At 38.8% G+C, this 17,050-nt stretch overlaps 1 protein-coding gene across 5 annotated transcripts in view; it reads right to left on the bottom strand.

Annotated features, from left to right (window-relative positions):
* Positions 1-17,050, bottom strand: part of Ttc6 (tetratricopeptide repeat domain 6) — a 175,836-nt gene that overhangs the window by 44,602 nt on the left and 114,184 nt on the right. For all 5 annotated transcript variants that reach the window (XM_059279993.1, XM_059279994.1, XM_059279996.1 and 2 more), the window contains exons 11-15: positions 16,420-16,778; positions 8,505-8,955; positions 8,061-8,190; positions 7,117-7,289; positions 4,534-4,670 (exon numbers count right to left, since the gene is read on the bottom strand). In XM_059279993.1, coding sequence (XP_059135976.1) covers positions 4,534-4,670; positions 7,117-7,289; positions 8,061-8,190; positions 8,505-8,955; positions 16,420-16,778 — 1,250 coding nt within the window. The remainder of the gene's footprint in view (positions 1-4,533; positions 4,671-7,116; positions 7,290-8,060; positions 8,191-8,504; positions 8,956-16,419; positions 16,779-17,050) is intronic.

The raw sequence follows: 17,050 nt of genomic DNA, 5'->3' as shown, positions 1-17,050 counted from the left end.
CACAACCATCTGGAACCCCACTTTCAGGAGACCTGATGTCCTCTTCTGGCCTCTGAGAACACTAGGCATACGTGTGGTACACAGACATACTCATGCTCATAAAATGCCCATACACATCAAATAGGAAAATTAAATTTAAAACAGTTACATTAGGCTGTGGGTAAATTATTAATCTGATCTCAAAGGAGAGATCCATTTTCTAAAATTAAAGAAGCTGACAAAAGACTGATAAATTTGAGTACATAAAAACATTTCATTTTTTAGATTAAAATTCCTTCTCTTCATATGGTGAGACGGTTCAACATGTAATGGCATTTGCTGTAGAGCCTAACAACCTAAAATCAGTCACTAGGACCCACATGTAGAAGGACAGACAGACTCCACAACATGTTCTCTGACCCCTGCACATTGACTATCACACACACACACACACACACACACACACACACACACACACACACACACGCTCTAAATGTAACTATACATTTTTAACCTATTCCCCTCCCACTCACAAACACCTTTTATGTCTTATTAATAGCCATTTCTTACAGGTGTGCGGTGACTTGTCGATGTGGTTTTAGCTGGAAATTTTCTAGTCAGCAGGGACACTGAAGTTGTTCATGTCAATTACCAATTTTTGTTCATTATCCTTTGAGGAATCTGGATGTGGGTCCTGTGCCCGTTTTTCAAGTCAAATTATTTTCTTGATACTCAATCGTTTGAGTTCCTTGTGTATTTTGAATATTAGCCCTTTATGAGATGTGTGGATTGCAAATATTTCCACTCTGTGAGATATATATATATATATATTGCACAATTCAGCCTTTACAAAGAAAGAAGTTTTGTCAAATTTAACACCAGGAATCAAGCTGGAGACATTATGCTAAGTGAAATAAAGCAAGCGGGAAATGACAAATATGCCATGACTTGACTTTGTAGAACCTAAATGTGGCAAGCTGGTAGAAGCAGAGAGTAGAGTCCTGCTACCACAGGCTAGAGTGCAGGGTGGATGAACAAAGGGTACAAGGGATCAGTCAGGAGAGATAAGATCCATGTATCTACAGCATGGTGATTATAGTTAAGGGTTATGGGTTGTATGTTTCAAAATCACTGAAAGAATTGACAATTACCATAAAGAAAGATGGATGTAATGTGATAGGCATGTTAGTTTGATTTAACTATTGCAAATGAATACACACCCCATTTCACTTTGTGCCCATGTTTACAAGTATTATTAAAAATCAAAATGAATACACAAAGTTTAATAAGGCATAACTATATTTCAAACAAAGCGCACATACAAATTGAAAATATCTAAATTTAAAATAATGTAGGGACAAGAACAATACAAGAAAAACATTGAAAAAGTCAATAAAAATTTGGGGTTCATTGCTTCCCTATTCATAATATCCAAAAATTGGTAACAACCTAGATGTCCCTCATCAAATGAGCAAATAAAGAAAATATGATATATTTACACAATTGAATATTACTCAACTGTTAAATGACATCATGAAATTTGCAGCTAAATGGATAGAACTAGAAGAAAATCATCCTTGATGAGGTAACCCAGACTCAGAAAAACAAACATGGTATGTATCCACATTATACGTGGGTATCAGATGTTAAGTCAATGATAAACAAGCTACAATCTATAGAACCACAGGGTAAGGTATAGAGTAAGATTGGGCTTAGATAGATAAAGCTCCCTAGGAAAGAGAAATAGAATACATAGTTATGGATGGCTGGGGTGAAGACTAGAATAGGATCAAGTGGGAAGGGGAATGGAAGAGAGGGATGAGGGAGGGAATATGAGGAGAGTCAGCTAAGATTAAAGGCCACTTGACAGGTGGTATGGAAACATAATACAGTAGGAGTTTATATACACACATATAAAAAAAGGGAAAAGAAGAAATGGAATGGATAGGTATAAGATATTATGGTAGATTATTGTATATACTAGTAAACAAATTTAGTAAAATAGTAGCCTTAGATAATTTGCACTGTTATGGATTCTTATATGTTGATACAAATGTAAACTATTTTTATATTCCTGTTTAAGATAATTTGTATATTGATACAAATACAGAACTATATTTGTTATAATGTACATATATTTCTACTCTTATTTGAAATATTTGTATACTGATGCAAATGTAAATTTATATCTGTCATACTTTATGTATGTTCTACTTCTGTTTAGGATATTCGGTATATTGATATATATTTAAGATTATTGTCATATTGCACTATATATTCCTACCTCTGTTACAAATATCTTATGTATTGTCACGATTTTGAAGTCATCATTCTTTACCATACATTTGTTTGTTTGTTTTTTGGGGGGTTTTTTTGTTGTTTTTCGAGACAGGGTTTCTCTGTGTAGCTGTGCACCTTTCCTGGATCTCACTCTGTAGACCAGGCTGGCCTCGAACTCACAGAGATCCACCTGGCTCTGCCTCCCGAGTGCTGCCATTAAAGGAGTGCACCACCACCGCCCGGCAACATTTGCTTATAGACTGTTTACCTTGTTTACGTGAAGCCTTAGTCCTTAGGTTATTTCGGTAGATAAGACTTATAGATTTATAGTCACCTATGCTTGTCATCTCTATAGTTACGTTAGTTAGGTTATCCAGATTTACAGATACATAGGTCAGATGGACAGGTAATCCTCAAACACTTCATAGACCTAGAGAATATGGCATTTAAATAACTTAGAATTCTGTTGACATGAGAGACACAATTGCTCCTGGCAGCACCAATTTGATCCCAACAGAATGTTGGGCTTCTAAGACATTTCCATTTGGAAGTTTGTCTTCTTGGCACAAAATGGCCTACTGAGCAAAGAACTGACCTTGCCTCGAATGCTCACAGTACGAATGCAATGCTGTCCTTTCTGGAAAAGCGGGACACAAGGAAAGCGACCACTGTACTCTGCCAAGACAGGGTAAGATGGTCTTTCAGAATTCCTGCTTCTGAAAATGGTCTGTCAGATACTCTAGGCCTGTAGCCAATTTGAATGCACCAACAATGCTGAGAAACATTAGGTGACTGTCCAGGCTGCCAGCTGTCTCGGTCTACTCTTGCAAGATTTCCGAAAGTTGCTTGCATCCATCTACCATTTCTCAGGTACCATTATATTTCTTCTCAGGTCTTTGATGGGATTGAAGACTAGCAGTTATAGTTACAAGTTAGTATGTGTGTATGTATGTATGTGTGTATATATATAATATATTATATATATATAATTATATATTATATATTATATATATATAATATCTTAGATAGAACTTATTAAGTATTAGATTCAGGTTCTTTAGGATAGGACACCTTTTGGAATGATCTTTGTAACATGCCATTTACCTATGCTCTAGACTTCTCTGGATTTTAGTATGTGTTTCTTGCTTGATATTGTTCGCATTGGTTGTAGTTCCATCTTATCTAGGTCATTATCCCTCATTATTCCTGGACAATATTTGATAACCATTCCTTTGTATATAGTCTTGTATTAGGTTAGAACCTTCTTATTTAGACAAAAAGGGGGAGATGTAGTGGGTAGCCATTTCAGCTTTAATCTGGAAGTTTCAACCCCCATTGAGGCTTCGGTAACTGTCACGCCTACAAGGCGGGGCCAAGAGAAGACCCTGAAGACCTGAGATCCGGATGGGCGAGCTCTCTCTGTTCCTGGACCCTGGACGGTGGAGGTTGACCAAGCAGAGCTCCAGAGAACACCGCTGGACTGTGATACACCTTCCCCAGACCCTGCGACCTACCTATCCCTTCATTTGTAAGTTACGCCAGTAATAAACTTTCCTTTTAACTATGTGGAGTGGCCTTAATAATTTCACCAATATATATACATACATACATATATATATGTGTGTGTGTGTGTGTGTGTGTGTGTGTGTGTATATATATATATATATATATATATATATATATATATGGTATTTTTCTTGTGCCTTTTCTTTGGATTGTTTCCTTCTGTTTGTTTTGTCTTACTCCTGTGTGTTATCTTTTGTTTTATCTTATTATATTCTATTTTATGTTATTATAATCCCTTAGGAGCCTGCTTGTTTTCTAATGAGAGATAGAAAGAGAGTGGATCTGGATAGGAGGGGAGGTGGGGAGGAACTGGGAAGAGAAGAGGGAGGGGAAATTGTAATCTTAGGGTATATTATGAGAAAAAAATCTATTTTCATTAAAAGGAAAGAAACAATAAAATAAAATAAAATAAACAAAAAATAAATAGTGAAGCTTAATATACAAGCTACAATAAGATATTACAGAAATGTATTTGAACAGATCTCTGTACTCAGTGGACATAAAGGTGACAAATGAAAAAGAAATGTAAAGAAGGAAATGCTTTATATAGTCACAAAGTGGTTAGCACCTGGAAATGCAAAAATTAACTTAACACTGGAATTAGCTCATTGTTTTAAAATGGTTGTCAGATTACGTGCAGCAATTTTTCATAAAAATACATTTAAATAATAAGTCATTTTGAAATTTTTCATCTAAAGTAATTCTTACCTTGCACGAGTATTTCGGGGCTCAAGTTTTAACAGAGCTGTAAAATCATATATGGCTCCAATCCAGTTTTCATTTTCAAAGCAATGCATTGCACGTTTCATCCATGCGTCTGTTCTCTTGGGATCATAGAAAATACACTAGAGTGGTGTGAGGATGCAAACACATCACACGATCAGAAAAAAAAAAAAACTAAAACGAATGCATAGTCAACTTCAAATTACACAAGAGGAATGCACTTTCAGATTTGTGTTTAAAGATTATATTAGGAAATGTACCATCGTCAAATTCTTGAGGGGGAAATATCATCCACAAGGAAAGACAAACAGTAAATACAAGAAACCAAAGCTTTTGACTGCTGATGCTTTCACTGACTAAAAAAAGAAATTCCTGTGTCTCCCAGTAATGTCAGAAGCTACCCCCATTAAGTCTAACCCACCTGGTTGCCTAAACATGAGCCACATGAGGACAGCAATAACAGACATGACTAGGTGGGTGGGGAAAGACCAGGAGGCCTCATCTATACACAAAGAAGTACAGACAACTAAGGAAAGCTGAGAGCAGAAGAAATGGTCTTCCCCAGGGACGAGCACACCATTGGTCATCCAATATCAAATGCTCAGCCCTCACAAAATACATAGAAGTAACATTATACAGACTAAACAATTTGGAATACACACACACACACACACACACACACACACACACACACACACACACACACACAAACACATATATGTCTATGCATGTGACAGCAATTAATGAAAAACGAGGCCCTGAATTTTAAAAAGACAAAGTAGGGATATGTGTGAGGGTTTGGAAAAAAAAAAAAGAGGGAAGGGGGAAATGATGTAATTATATCATAATCTCAAAAATAAGAGAATCGAAGAGTGGAGTTGCATTGTCTCCTATCATTCTGTCCTAGCAGTAGGTGGTAGAGCTGAGCTGATTCAGCCATATAGACTATGGCTTCATCTCGTCCCTAATGTGAGGAGAAGAAATCAAATGGCAGAGACGTGGCTCATAATTACACACTGCCATGCGAAGCAGCAGAGGGCAGAGTCACCTGTATGTTCAGCTGGGCCGTGGCCTGCCAGTTGATGCTAGGAAGGAACTGCTGCACAGAGGAGGTCTCCAGGGATGTTTAAAGCAGAAAGAAACATGCTAAGCAGATTGAGAATTGTTTGATTTCAGGTCGCTATATTCATCCGCTGCTAAACTATTGGTGTCAGGTGCAGAAAGTGAGGTGAATCAATAATTATTAATATTAAAATGTTTTTCCTTTAATTTTGAGATTATAGTTATACCATTTCTCCCTTCCCTTCCTTTTCATCAAACCCTCCCATATATTCCTCCTTGCTCTCTTTCAAATTCGTGATCTCTTTTTTCATTAATTGTTACATGCATATATTTATGTGTGTGGATATGTATACATGCATACCTATATATACATCTGTGTATATATTCATAATTTAACCTACTCAGTATGTGTAATGCTACTTGCATCTTCAAAAGAGATTTTTTGGTGATTTCTAGATCAGAAGCTACAAGACCAATAATGCTTGCCTTAAATAGAAGATTGCTAAGCTACATGGCAGTTGGGAATATGCACAAATGAATAATTTAAGTAATTTCCTTTAATTTGTCCATTGCACCCAGGACTAAGATTTATAGTTAAAAGTCAATAGATGAGAAAGTCTTGCTGGAGCCAGGGGAAACCTGTTCCTTGATGGCAGCCCTAGGGTGTGATTCAATCAAAAGCTCACTTCCTTTTGGGCATCCCAACACCTACAAATACACACACTTCCCTCCCAACCTTCTTTCCTTCATGGCACTATCATAATTTCATATCTCATGTATGTGTGTCTATCTTCCCTTAAGTAACTTTTCTTTGAGATCTGCATAATCCAGAAACATTTCTATGTCATTCACCATTTATCTACTATATTATGCTGTATCTCAGTCAACAAATATTTGCGAGTGAATGAAAGAGCGAATGAGTCTGTGATCGCAGCCTCTTCAAGAACCTGTTCAAGAGTTTAGCAAAAGGAGAAAGCAATGTCTTCTATTATCTAAGGAGAAAAGGCAATTTTCAAAGGCCTCTAAAAACCACGTTTCTTAGTCCAAGAATAGAGAACCGGAGAAGTTGAGACTTCTTTGAGGTTGCCTCAGTGTTTCCCATCTACGTTTGATTTCCATTCATCTGCCAATGCCTTTAAGTCATGGAATTGGTGGTAACAGCAAACCAGCAATGGACATCCTAGTTCCTAACATAATTTGATTATAAGACACGTGATGACTGTTAAAAGCTTTGGCTAGGAAGCTGGAGAGACGACTCAGTGGTTGTTAGCAGTTTGTTGCTCTTGGAGAAGACCTAGGGTTTGTTTCCCAGCACCCATGTGGTGTCTCACAACCATCTGTAACTCCACTTCCTAGGACCTTAATGGTCTTTTGACCTCTGCGGGTAAGAGACGTGTACCTGGTGCAGATGCATACCTGCAGGCCAAACACCCTTAAAATAAGTCTAAAAAGAACGTTTGCAATACAAAATCAATAAATGGAAGGACGGGGCGCTGTAAAGCTTACTTTTGAATAGTCATCAATGGCCAGCACGCTGTTTGTCTTCTCATACAACTCCCCCCTCTTGAAATAGAGATCAGCGTCTCTGGGCCTGCACTTAATTGCCTGGCTGTAATTCAAAATCGCCAGTGTGTAGTCCTTCTTCTCTCTGAAAATCTCTGCCTTTGACAAGTATGCCTCTAAAGATGAAAGGTAAACTCCGTTTTACGATCTTTTCATTAACCGTGAGAATTTATAGCAGCAACTCTGTTCAAAACTGAAGTCAAGTGGTTTTTACTAGTATACTTTATTTCATTTATCCTAAGTTCCACACCTAATTTATTCTTGAGGTCTAAATATTCATTTACAGTTTCAAGTAGTCTTACACTGAAGTGGTAAAATTAATACTCACCTCTGTATCTGTTTAAAATGTTTCAGTCTTAACAATTGTAGTAAAAAAGTTAGGTTTGAATGACACAGCATTGTATGGACTTTTAGCACACAGACCAACACAGATCAGAAAACATTTAGCCATCTTGTGCTATATCGTGTGGATCTGTGAGTGCCATGGATTTAAAGATGGGTATGACAATTCCACATTTCTAGAAAGTTCTGTGTCTAAAAGTCTGGGCAATTAGAAAACAGCACATATGACAGGTATGGATTCCATTCACTCCAAGGCCTTCAAAGTAGCACAGCTCCCGTTCTGAAACTAGTGGTCATGAAAAGACTTACAAATTGACACCGATCTACAACTTTGAGTTCATATTCTCTTTGTGAGACAGGTTTCCAGAAAAGGAATTCAAACAGAATGAGTTATTTGAAAACAACGTAAGGTTACATGAACTCCAAAGCTAAAGCAGTCACACCATACTTCAGAACTTGTACCTATCAGTTTATTTCTATTTATAAGAATGACAAAAGTTGAGATAAAGAGACGGGTAATGTAACTGTTTCTATTCGCAACCTACCTGCATGATTTTTATTATATTTATTTATAAAATTCAAGTCATCCAAAGCATCATTAATTTTGTCTTGGAAAAGATAAATGAAATGTCTGTGCCAATAGGCATTTAGAAACAATGGCTCCACAAATATGGTCTGAAAAACACATGTATAAAGAAAATCGGATAAGTTGATTTTCCAAAGGGGGGGAAAAAACAATAAATGAGTTTTTCAAACATCATTGATATCAGTGGCTTTACATGCATACAACATAAAATAAAGCCTCCCAAATCAAAAAACAAAAGTCTAGTGTTTTTAGTAAGTATTTGAAAATGCCACTAATTGTATTTCACAGCCCCATAAACTGTACTACAATCATTCGCTGTTCAATATCTCAACAAAAATTACTACTGTATAAAGAAAAGCAATGTAAATGGTGAGTTGAGTTATTTTTATTCTTTAAGACTTACTTCCTGGAGGTCATTCATGGCACTTTGCAACTTTCCCAATTTTCTGTAAATAGCTCCACGCCTACAATATGCGAACACAGGATTTCTTTTCTCATTTTTTATTTCTTGAGTCAACCTCTCCACTTCAGCTTCATAATACTTAATGACCTCTGGTGGAAGGTCACACTTTACATGATCATTTAGTTCCAGTTTGGGGAGCTCTGCCACTGGTTCGGGGATGTCTTTTTGAATATGTATAACTGGTGCACGTGTTTTCTGAGATTTCTCTTTAGAAAACATCTCAATAACCCATGTTCGAGGATCAGTATTTTCTGGTATTCCTCCTTTACTTTGAACAAATTTATCAAAATTTAAAATCATGGGTACACTGGGAGACCTTATTTGACGTTCGTATACTGGAACTTTAATGAAAAATTTTTTCTGTCCAGGAAGTATTCCATGAGATGTTGATCTAGTTTCAAAAAGAATGATTAATTTTTAATTACAGAAGCACAATTAACTTTCTGATCAACGATTTAACTCAAGCACATATAAAGTTACTATTTTTGTATTATCAGAAATTGCTAATTTATGTAATTCAACTTCACTTTTTCAATCATCAAAGCTGTAACACAATAGGAAGAATCTCTGTAAACCAAATGGAAATACATGTTTAGTGGGGCAGCCTCCCTAGATGCTGGAATAATGACAACGGTGCTCCTTTCTATTCTAATTCACAACCTCATCTTCTACCAGCACGATTGCGGCAGGGAATTTAGGAGGTAAGCTGGAAGGGACAAAGGACACGCTTCCTCTCCCGAAGGCTACCAGGGATAAGAACTTGAAGTTTATGTCTTCAGTAAACTATGAAACTTGGATCATTCAGATGCTTTCAAATGATGCAGCTACCGGTTCCTCCTCAAGTCCTCCATTGACAACAGAGCTTTCATTCAGTAGCATTGGCTGTATGTATGGCAGTGTCGTAGCTAAGGGAGACAGGATAAAGACATTCTACTGGAAGTTTGGAGAAAAGTTTCACCCCATCATCTTTTATTTACCCAGTTTATTTTGTAAGGAAGTCATCGTGCCAAAGTCGGAGAATAAAAGTAGGAAAAGGTTCTCATTCTTTCAGTCTCTTCTTAGAATCTCCACTCCACATTTCAGTGCAAGCCATTCTCATATGCTCTGCCTGGAGGTCAGTGTGCTGGATAGCATTATGTTGTTTGACATAAGTTAAAGCCATCTTAGAGTAGGGAACCTCAATTGGGAAAGTGCCTCCAAGAGATAGATAGGGCTGGCTGTCAGCAAGCCTGTAGGACATGTTCTTAATTAGCGATTGATGTGGGAGGGCCCAGTCCACTGTGGCTGGTGCTACCCTTGGGCTGGTGGTACTGGGCTCTATAAAAAAAAAAGTGGGCTTAGTAAAGCATAAGGAACAAACCAGTGAGCAGCACTCCTCCATGACCTCTGAATCAACTCCTGCTTCCAGGTCCCTGCCCTGTTTGAGTTCCTGTCCTGACTTCCTTCACTGATGGACTATGACGTGGAAGAGTAAGCCAAATTTCCTCCCCAAATTACTTTTGGTCATGGTGCTTCATCACAGAAAGAGGAACCCTAAGACATGCAGTAACTTAACAAGTCTTTCACTCTCCGTGCATTGTTTAGTTGTGGGTCTCTGTGTTGGTGCCCATCTACTGCAGTAGGAAGCTTCACTGATGAGGGCTGAGTGAGGCACTTTAGAAGAACAGAATAGTGGTAGTACCTACTGAGGGTCCAAACCCCTTAAGTACACCAAGTTAAGAGAGTGAACACAAAACAGACATGGAAAAAGGGGGATTTTTTTTCCCCAAATTCCACTTATCTTCCCTAACAGAAGAAACTGGCTGAGAGAAGGCATATCCCTCATCTGTGAACTGTGATCTCCCCCTGCATAAGTAGCTTTCGGTGACTATACTGCCACACACTTGCCTCATACCTGCACTGAACTACAATCTGTGTGCTCCCCAGAGTCTCTCGGCTGTGAGATGTGGATACTCTTGCAGAACCATAGCTGCCAGCCCCTCACTGTATGTATCATCTGTCCTCTGCTGTATGCCCTTAGATTAGTGGCTGCTGGCCCTAGTTAGTTCTGTCTTGGTTACACTACCCTGGCAGTGCCTAGCAAATGGTCTTGGAAGTTACCCTGCATCAGAATCACCCAGGAGGCTTGCTGAAATGCAGATTTGGGGGCCTTCACAATCTCTAATTTAGCAAGCATCAGGTGGAGACCTGGGGTTTGTGCATCCTAACAAGTTTCCACAGAAAACATACTGATTCAAGAACACACTCTAAGAACCCCTGCCATAGAAGACTGAACTCGAACCCTCGTGGAACTGAGAATTGATCTGTAAAATGTGGAGTCCTTAATCAAGCTCTAGCCCCTAGGGGGACAACAGAAAATGTAAAGGTGAAGGCACATACAGTAACACTACAGCTGCTGAGACAGAGGTGGGCAACTGGAGGGCCACAAAGGAGCAGATGTGATTCAGTGGTCACAGCAGAACTAACAGGAGGAGTGTGGAGGGGCAAATCCCAGCTAAAACTGCCCTGCTATTGCAGACACCAAAGACACAATTACGACAATTAACCACGGGAACATCAAGGTGATAAGAGCGTTTTACTTTGCAAGGACCTGCGGCAATAACTAAATGGCTATGGTTTCTCGGTGATATGACAGATGGGCAGCCTGCAAAGGTATTGTTTGTCTTAGATAAGCAAGAAACTTCTGGGTCTGCTGGGCATAAAACGAAATAGCTGTATGTTTGAGATTCATGTCCTCTTGCCCAGATCTCAGGGCCAAAAGAGTTCACAGGCTAAAACCTCATTTGTCATGGAGCACAGACCAGATCCCAAGGAGAGTACCCCACCATGTGACACATGCATCCATGAATTTCCCACCAAAAGATTCCAAACACAAATACTTGGATTTTCTGGAGGTCAGTAGATGCTAACTCTGAACTTATCAGTACCCAATGCCACCGAGTCCATCAATAAAATTAAGGAACTAATTAATCAAGTGATAGGAAGACTATTACTAGACTTGGACTGTCTAATAATGGACCTATGAAGCCCCACCGTGTAGTCATTTTCTCATCGTGGAACATGTGGCAGCAGTGAGTGACTCAGAAGGAATGCAGTGTGGACAAGGAGATAATGGTAATAAAGACCAAGCAGGAGTCTTTTGAGGTGCCCCATCTCACCCCACACCATCATGCAGTAAGACAGCACACAATAAAATCCACCAGATCACTGAAAAAAAAAATCATGTTCATAATAACGGCACCATCAGCAATTTCAAAGACAAATACAGGTGACCACTCCACATCTCCATTTCCTGTTTGCCCAGTGCTAAAAACGCCAAATGTCTGACAGAAAACGACTGTAACTTAGAGTGAATGTAAATTTAATCAAGTGTTGATTACAATGGCCACCTTAGGTCTAGATGTGGGAACTATATTTACTAAAGCAATGGTCACACTTTCTGGCATGTGATTTGCACCTGTTGGTGTGGCTTTCTTTTTCCATGGCTGTGACATGGTGTATCATGGGAAGCTTACGTGTACACAGCAGGAGCAGAACTATCCACCTTTGCTGGCCTACCCACCATCTTACCTGTCCTACAATGTCACTGTGATCTGAAAAGCTAAACTGATACACGTTCCTCTTAGTGCTCTGTCCGACTGTCATTGTGCCTACCTGCTCCTTGCACAGTCTTGACTATCTGGGAAAAACCTTTTGATATTTTCAATGGCTCCAGTAAAAATCCTTGAGAGTATCCTGAATTCATTTTTTCTCTCATATCCATGAGCAAATATTGTTGGCTGTACTCCCAACATCTGTCTAGAATATGGCCACTTTTTAACCACTTGTATTGCCATCATGTCAGACAAAGCAGCCATTTCTCAGATGGATCATTCAATAGCTTTCTTGTGGGTCTCTGTGTTTCCACTATGATTTCTTAATCCAGACCACCCCCACAATGAGTTTTCTCTAATATGTATTTGATCATTTCAACAAACTTCTCTCCACTCTCAAGGTCCCTTCTTCAGAGATTTAAATACTTCATTCCTCCATACCATTCAGTTCTGAGTCATAGAGGCATCTGAACACTGTCTAACACAGCAGCTTCTGCTGCCCTGCCTTATTCTCTTCATAATACTTATCACTTCCTTAAGATCATGAGTTCATCTTCCCACTATCACTTCCCCACTGGATTATAAACTCTATGGGGGCAGGAGATTGGTTAGCACTCTTCACTGTCCTCATCGGTAATTGTTATTCAGAAGAGTATCTGGTATACAGAAGGTGCTCAATAAATTTCCTCTAAAGAAATGAACTGCTGGACTAAAGTAACAATTTCCCTTCACTACCTGCCTGCTTCTTCCTTCGTCGGCAGTACATTCCCGCATTAAAGCCGAAGTAATTATCAGTTCTAAGATCCCTTCGCAAAATAAATACTTGAAATTAAAATGCATATGTATTTCATTTACAGCCCTGTAAATCTAGGAAAGAGCACAGTTACATTTTAATTTGCAGAGCCCCTTGGTCTGCTCTGCAAGACACAGTGAATGGAGATAGATTTTGAGAATTCCCACCTTCCACTGATTTCCCCCGAAAGACTTTTTAAAAAGAAAATCAAAAAGTTACTTTTTAACCATAAATGTATGTCCAGTAGAAAAAAAATCAATGTAGATGGTATAAAGTAAACCTCGGAGAAGTCTCTTCTCAACCCATCCCCACCAACTACCAACATCACAGAAACTCCCTACATCTGACAATCAATGCCAGAGCTTGACGGATAGAATCCCGTGTGCTCGATATACTATGCAAGCACACATTTCACATACATGCATAGGCAGAAAGGCTAATCTGTTCCCACAGGTTTGTTTGACTGTGTTTGTATATACCCACTCAAAACTATGTTAATGGTGATTTAGTGACCGGACTGCAATATTTTCTAAATTTTTTACAATGAGCATGTATTATCTTATTAGCTGATAAAAATAATTATAATATCTTAAAGGAAACAAGTAACAAGAACCTGCTAGGCAAGTCTCTAGAAGAATGTAAAAAGCAAACACAGATAATGGGTGAACTTTTAACAAGGAAATGCTATAGTCTCGGATCATTTAAATTAAATAGCCCAAAATAAAAGGGAAGAAAAAAATTAAAACCATGATCAGAAAGTCTAGATCCACGTTTTCAGAGCCAAGAGTATGGTTCACGGTTTCTCATTTGAAGGAACAACACAGTAGATTAACCTGCTCCTTCATCTGCCATGGAGGGAGGCCAGGCTCTCAAGGTGGAATCTGTGTACACGTAATTAGCTTGAGGTGAGAAGTGACATTGTTGAAGGAAACAGGGAAATTTTCAACAGCTTAAATGTGTTACTCAAGATATTCCATTTGTATAAGGATAAAGTTGGTTTTACTCTGACTTTTGAGCTCAAAGCAACTTTGGTAGATAAGTACATCTTCCAGATGAGGAAACAGCCTATGAAATAAAGCGGTATGGCCTGGTCACCAAGGGCCTAGTGCGTGGCAGCTAGAATACAGATTCGGAGATAGCTGATGCATCCTTGTTCCTGGAACTGAACTGCCTCCGGTTTTCAAAGAAACAGAATAAGGAAAAGCTGAACCCTGCCAGCGGAGCAAAGACATCATCTACCAATGGTTCCCTCTTGTCCCTCACTGGCCAGCCTCACGACTTGGGGCTCAGAGTCAAAGATAACTTCTTGAGGAACAGCGAAGCCTCGCTATTATTGTCGGTCTGTGGCATTCTGCCATTTCCCAGCTGAGGAGGGAAGTAGCAGGGCCAGTCTGTCTCGAGGGGGCTGAAAGGAAATGCATGAGTCTCGGACTTGAGTCCAAATGACCTTCTGCAGGAATAACCTTCCGGAGTGAAGATTTACCTTGATATGTAAAAGCAGGTGTGGTCCATTTCCAATCTTGAAGGGAGTCAGCCAAGAATGGCTGCCACTCAACAAGAGGAAAGTCAGATGTAAACGGTAAGAATGATACTTCTCAGTCACCAAAATGAGTGAAAAATGTCCTAAATACAGAAATAAAATTATCTGCAAGGTGCTCCCTAACTTCTTTTGAGCTAACTATTATTTCCTATCCACATTGAAACATAAATTAGTTCAAGATTTCAAAGGGAAATAGAAAGTCCGGATGCACCACCCTGGATACAAACAGCTCTTTGTTTGTATCTTGGTGCAGAAAGGCCCATCCCACACTCCCTACTGTTAACGTCCCAGCATATGCAAGTTTTAAGTCAGCTTATTAAGAGGCAAATTTCTCTAAATGGGGAACGTTGGCTGGCTTCCACTTTGAGGGAGCACAAGCATGGTTTTTCCTCCTTGGATTGTGTGACCTCACTTAACATTGTACACTCTAAATCTCCCATTTTCCTGCAAATTTTGTTATTTTGCTTTTCTTTAAAGCTCAACAGCATTGATATATACCAAAATGTACACATACATAAGTATAACATGTAGAAAAAACCAAGGCATATTAGGGGATGAGGAAAGACGGAATGCAGGCAGTGGACAGAGTTATAAAAGAGGACACAAAGGTAATTGATTTTCTGGTTCTAACGATGTCGTGGATTTTTGTTTGGGGTGGTGGATAAGTGCACAAAAATGCATTTGGGATCAAAAGTATAAACACCAGTGTGACGCTCCACAGTTTCTGCTACCAATGTCTACTTTGACTGTATAGACATTGACTGACTCCTACAGTCTTTGGGTCCGGTTGATTTCAGCCTGTGGTGTTTTTTATTTGCAACTCTTTCATAATACATTGTGAAGTAAATTTTTAAAATGGTGAAACTTAGTATTCAAGATGTCTTTATGCGTTGTAAAACTCCCAGAAAGTGTTTAATCTGCTATTACACCATTTAGTTAGACCGAAGTCACCTGAGGAGCAGTCAAAACGGTGTGGTCTTGTCTTTTACTACGATGACAAAGGTTCAGACTTTGAAATCAGCAAATGTATCAAAAATACACAGCAAATGTCTGATTCTTCCCTAAGGGATATTTTTCAACTAAGAAAACTCTATCTGAACCCTCCTTAAATCTTCCTGCTACACTGGAGCAGTGGAGATCAGCACACAGGAGAACTCCCGCACTACAGCTGGCCTATGTCCCTGCTGTCTCCCACAAAGCTTTAAGTTCCAGAGTCCCAAGATAATAAGTCACCCGCCACACCAAAGAGCCAGCATGTCTTAATAACAAAGTAAATGAAACATTTCTACCGCTTGTCACCAGGAAAGTCTTTACTTTCCAAGTGAGCATGAGTTTAACAGACTAGATGCATTGGTTACAAGAAGCATCTGTGTCTTAAACAGTAAACATGGACATACCAGGAGCGGGCACTGTTCCCACTTCAGGTTCTCCACATTTTGAAAATATGCCAGCTGTTATTACCTCCAATGGAGATGAAAACATAATTACGTTTGTGTGTTGATCCTTGAATAAAGGCTCAACAACACACAAAATGTTTAAATTTGTTATATTTGTTACACAATTCAACAAAAATGTAAATCTGAAAGCAGTGAAATATGAGCAATCTATTTTGATTTTGGAATGGATGGTATTCATTTAGAATAGGGATTGGACCTGTGCATCAAGCCAGTTTAGCAAATGTATTGTTACATTTTTTTTCTTTTCACTGAGAGACTCTTTCAGACATAAAATGGATTCAGTCTTAAAATAGGAAGTTCAACAATCTGCGTATTTATACTATGAAATGCCTACATATTTTAAAATGGGAGATTTACTCTCCAGTCAGCATATTTTCCATGGAGAGTGAACAGTAACTATACTGAATGAAATCATAAAATTAAGTTCCCAAACTATAATACTCTCCGCAAGCCATAAAAAATTGAACAGAACCTTTCTAATTTCTTTGGAGGCTTGGATAGCTGTTCATACACCAGTGCAATCTTCTGGAATTTCAATCCTTTCTTCCATAGTTTCTTCCTTTTCCTAGGGTATACAATGTAGGTAATGCCAGCTTTTCGTGATTCTTCAACCAGAGAAACAGACAGGTATTTCATGCTTTCTGACTCGTGCACAGTTTCCAGGCTGCCTTTGATGGAGGGCTCAAATATTCCCTTTTGCCTGGCAATCTGGCGGTCCAGCTCCATCTTCTTCTGGTACAGTAGATGTTTCAGGTTGCTGTCTATGTCATCCTTAACTATAAATGGAGGAGGGGTCTCTTCTTTCCTCAACTCAGCTGTAGACTTTGATCTCTTAATAAGAAAACAGAGGTGGAGATCAGTTGAGTTGTTCTACACTTAAAATTAATACAGTCGCAACTGCAATTAATGTGACTTGGCTTTATTGAATAAATATTAAACAATATATTCTTAAAGTTGTCCCTGGTATATGTGAATTGTACAAAATAGCAAGTTTCATCATGACATTCTCATGCGTGTATGTAATATACTTTGACCACATTCATCCCTATTCTTTTCTTATCCCTTCAGCCTGATGTTCTTCCTCTTCTCAAACAGTCTCCTTT

The sequence above is a fragment of the Peromyscus eremicus genome, chromosome 14 (assembly GCF_949786415.1).
Source record: "Peromyscus eremicus chromosome 14, PerEre_H2_v1, whole genome shotgun sequence".
Taxonomy (NCBI): Eukaryota; Metazoa; Chordata; class Mammalia; order Rodentia; family Cricetidae; genus Peromyscus; species Peromyscus eremicus.
The sequence above is the reverse complement of the archived record's forward strand: the minus strand, read 5'-3'. Positions and strand labels throughout refer to the sequence as shown.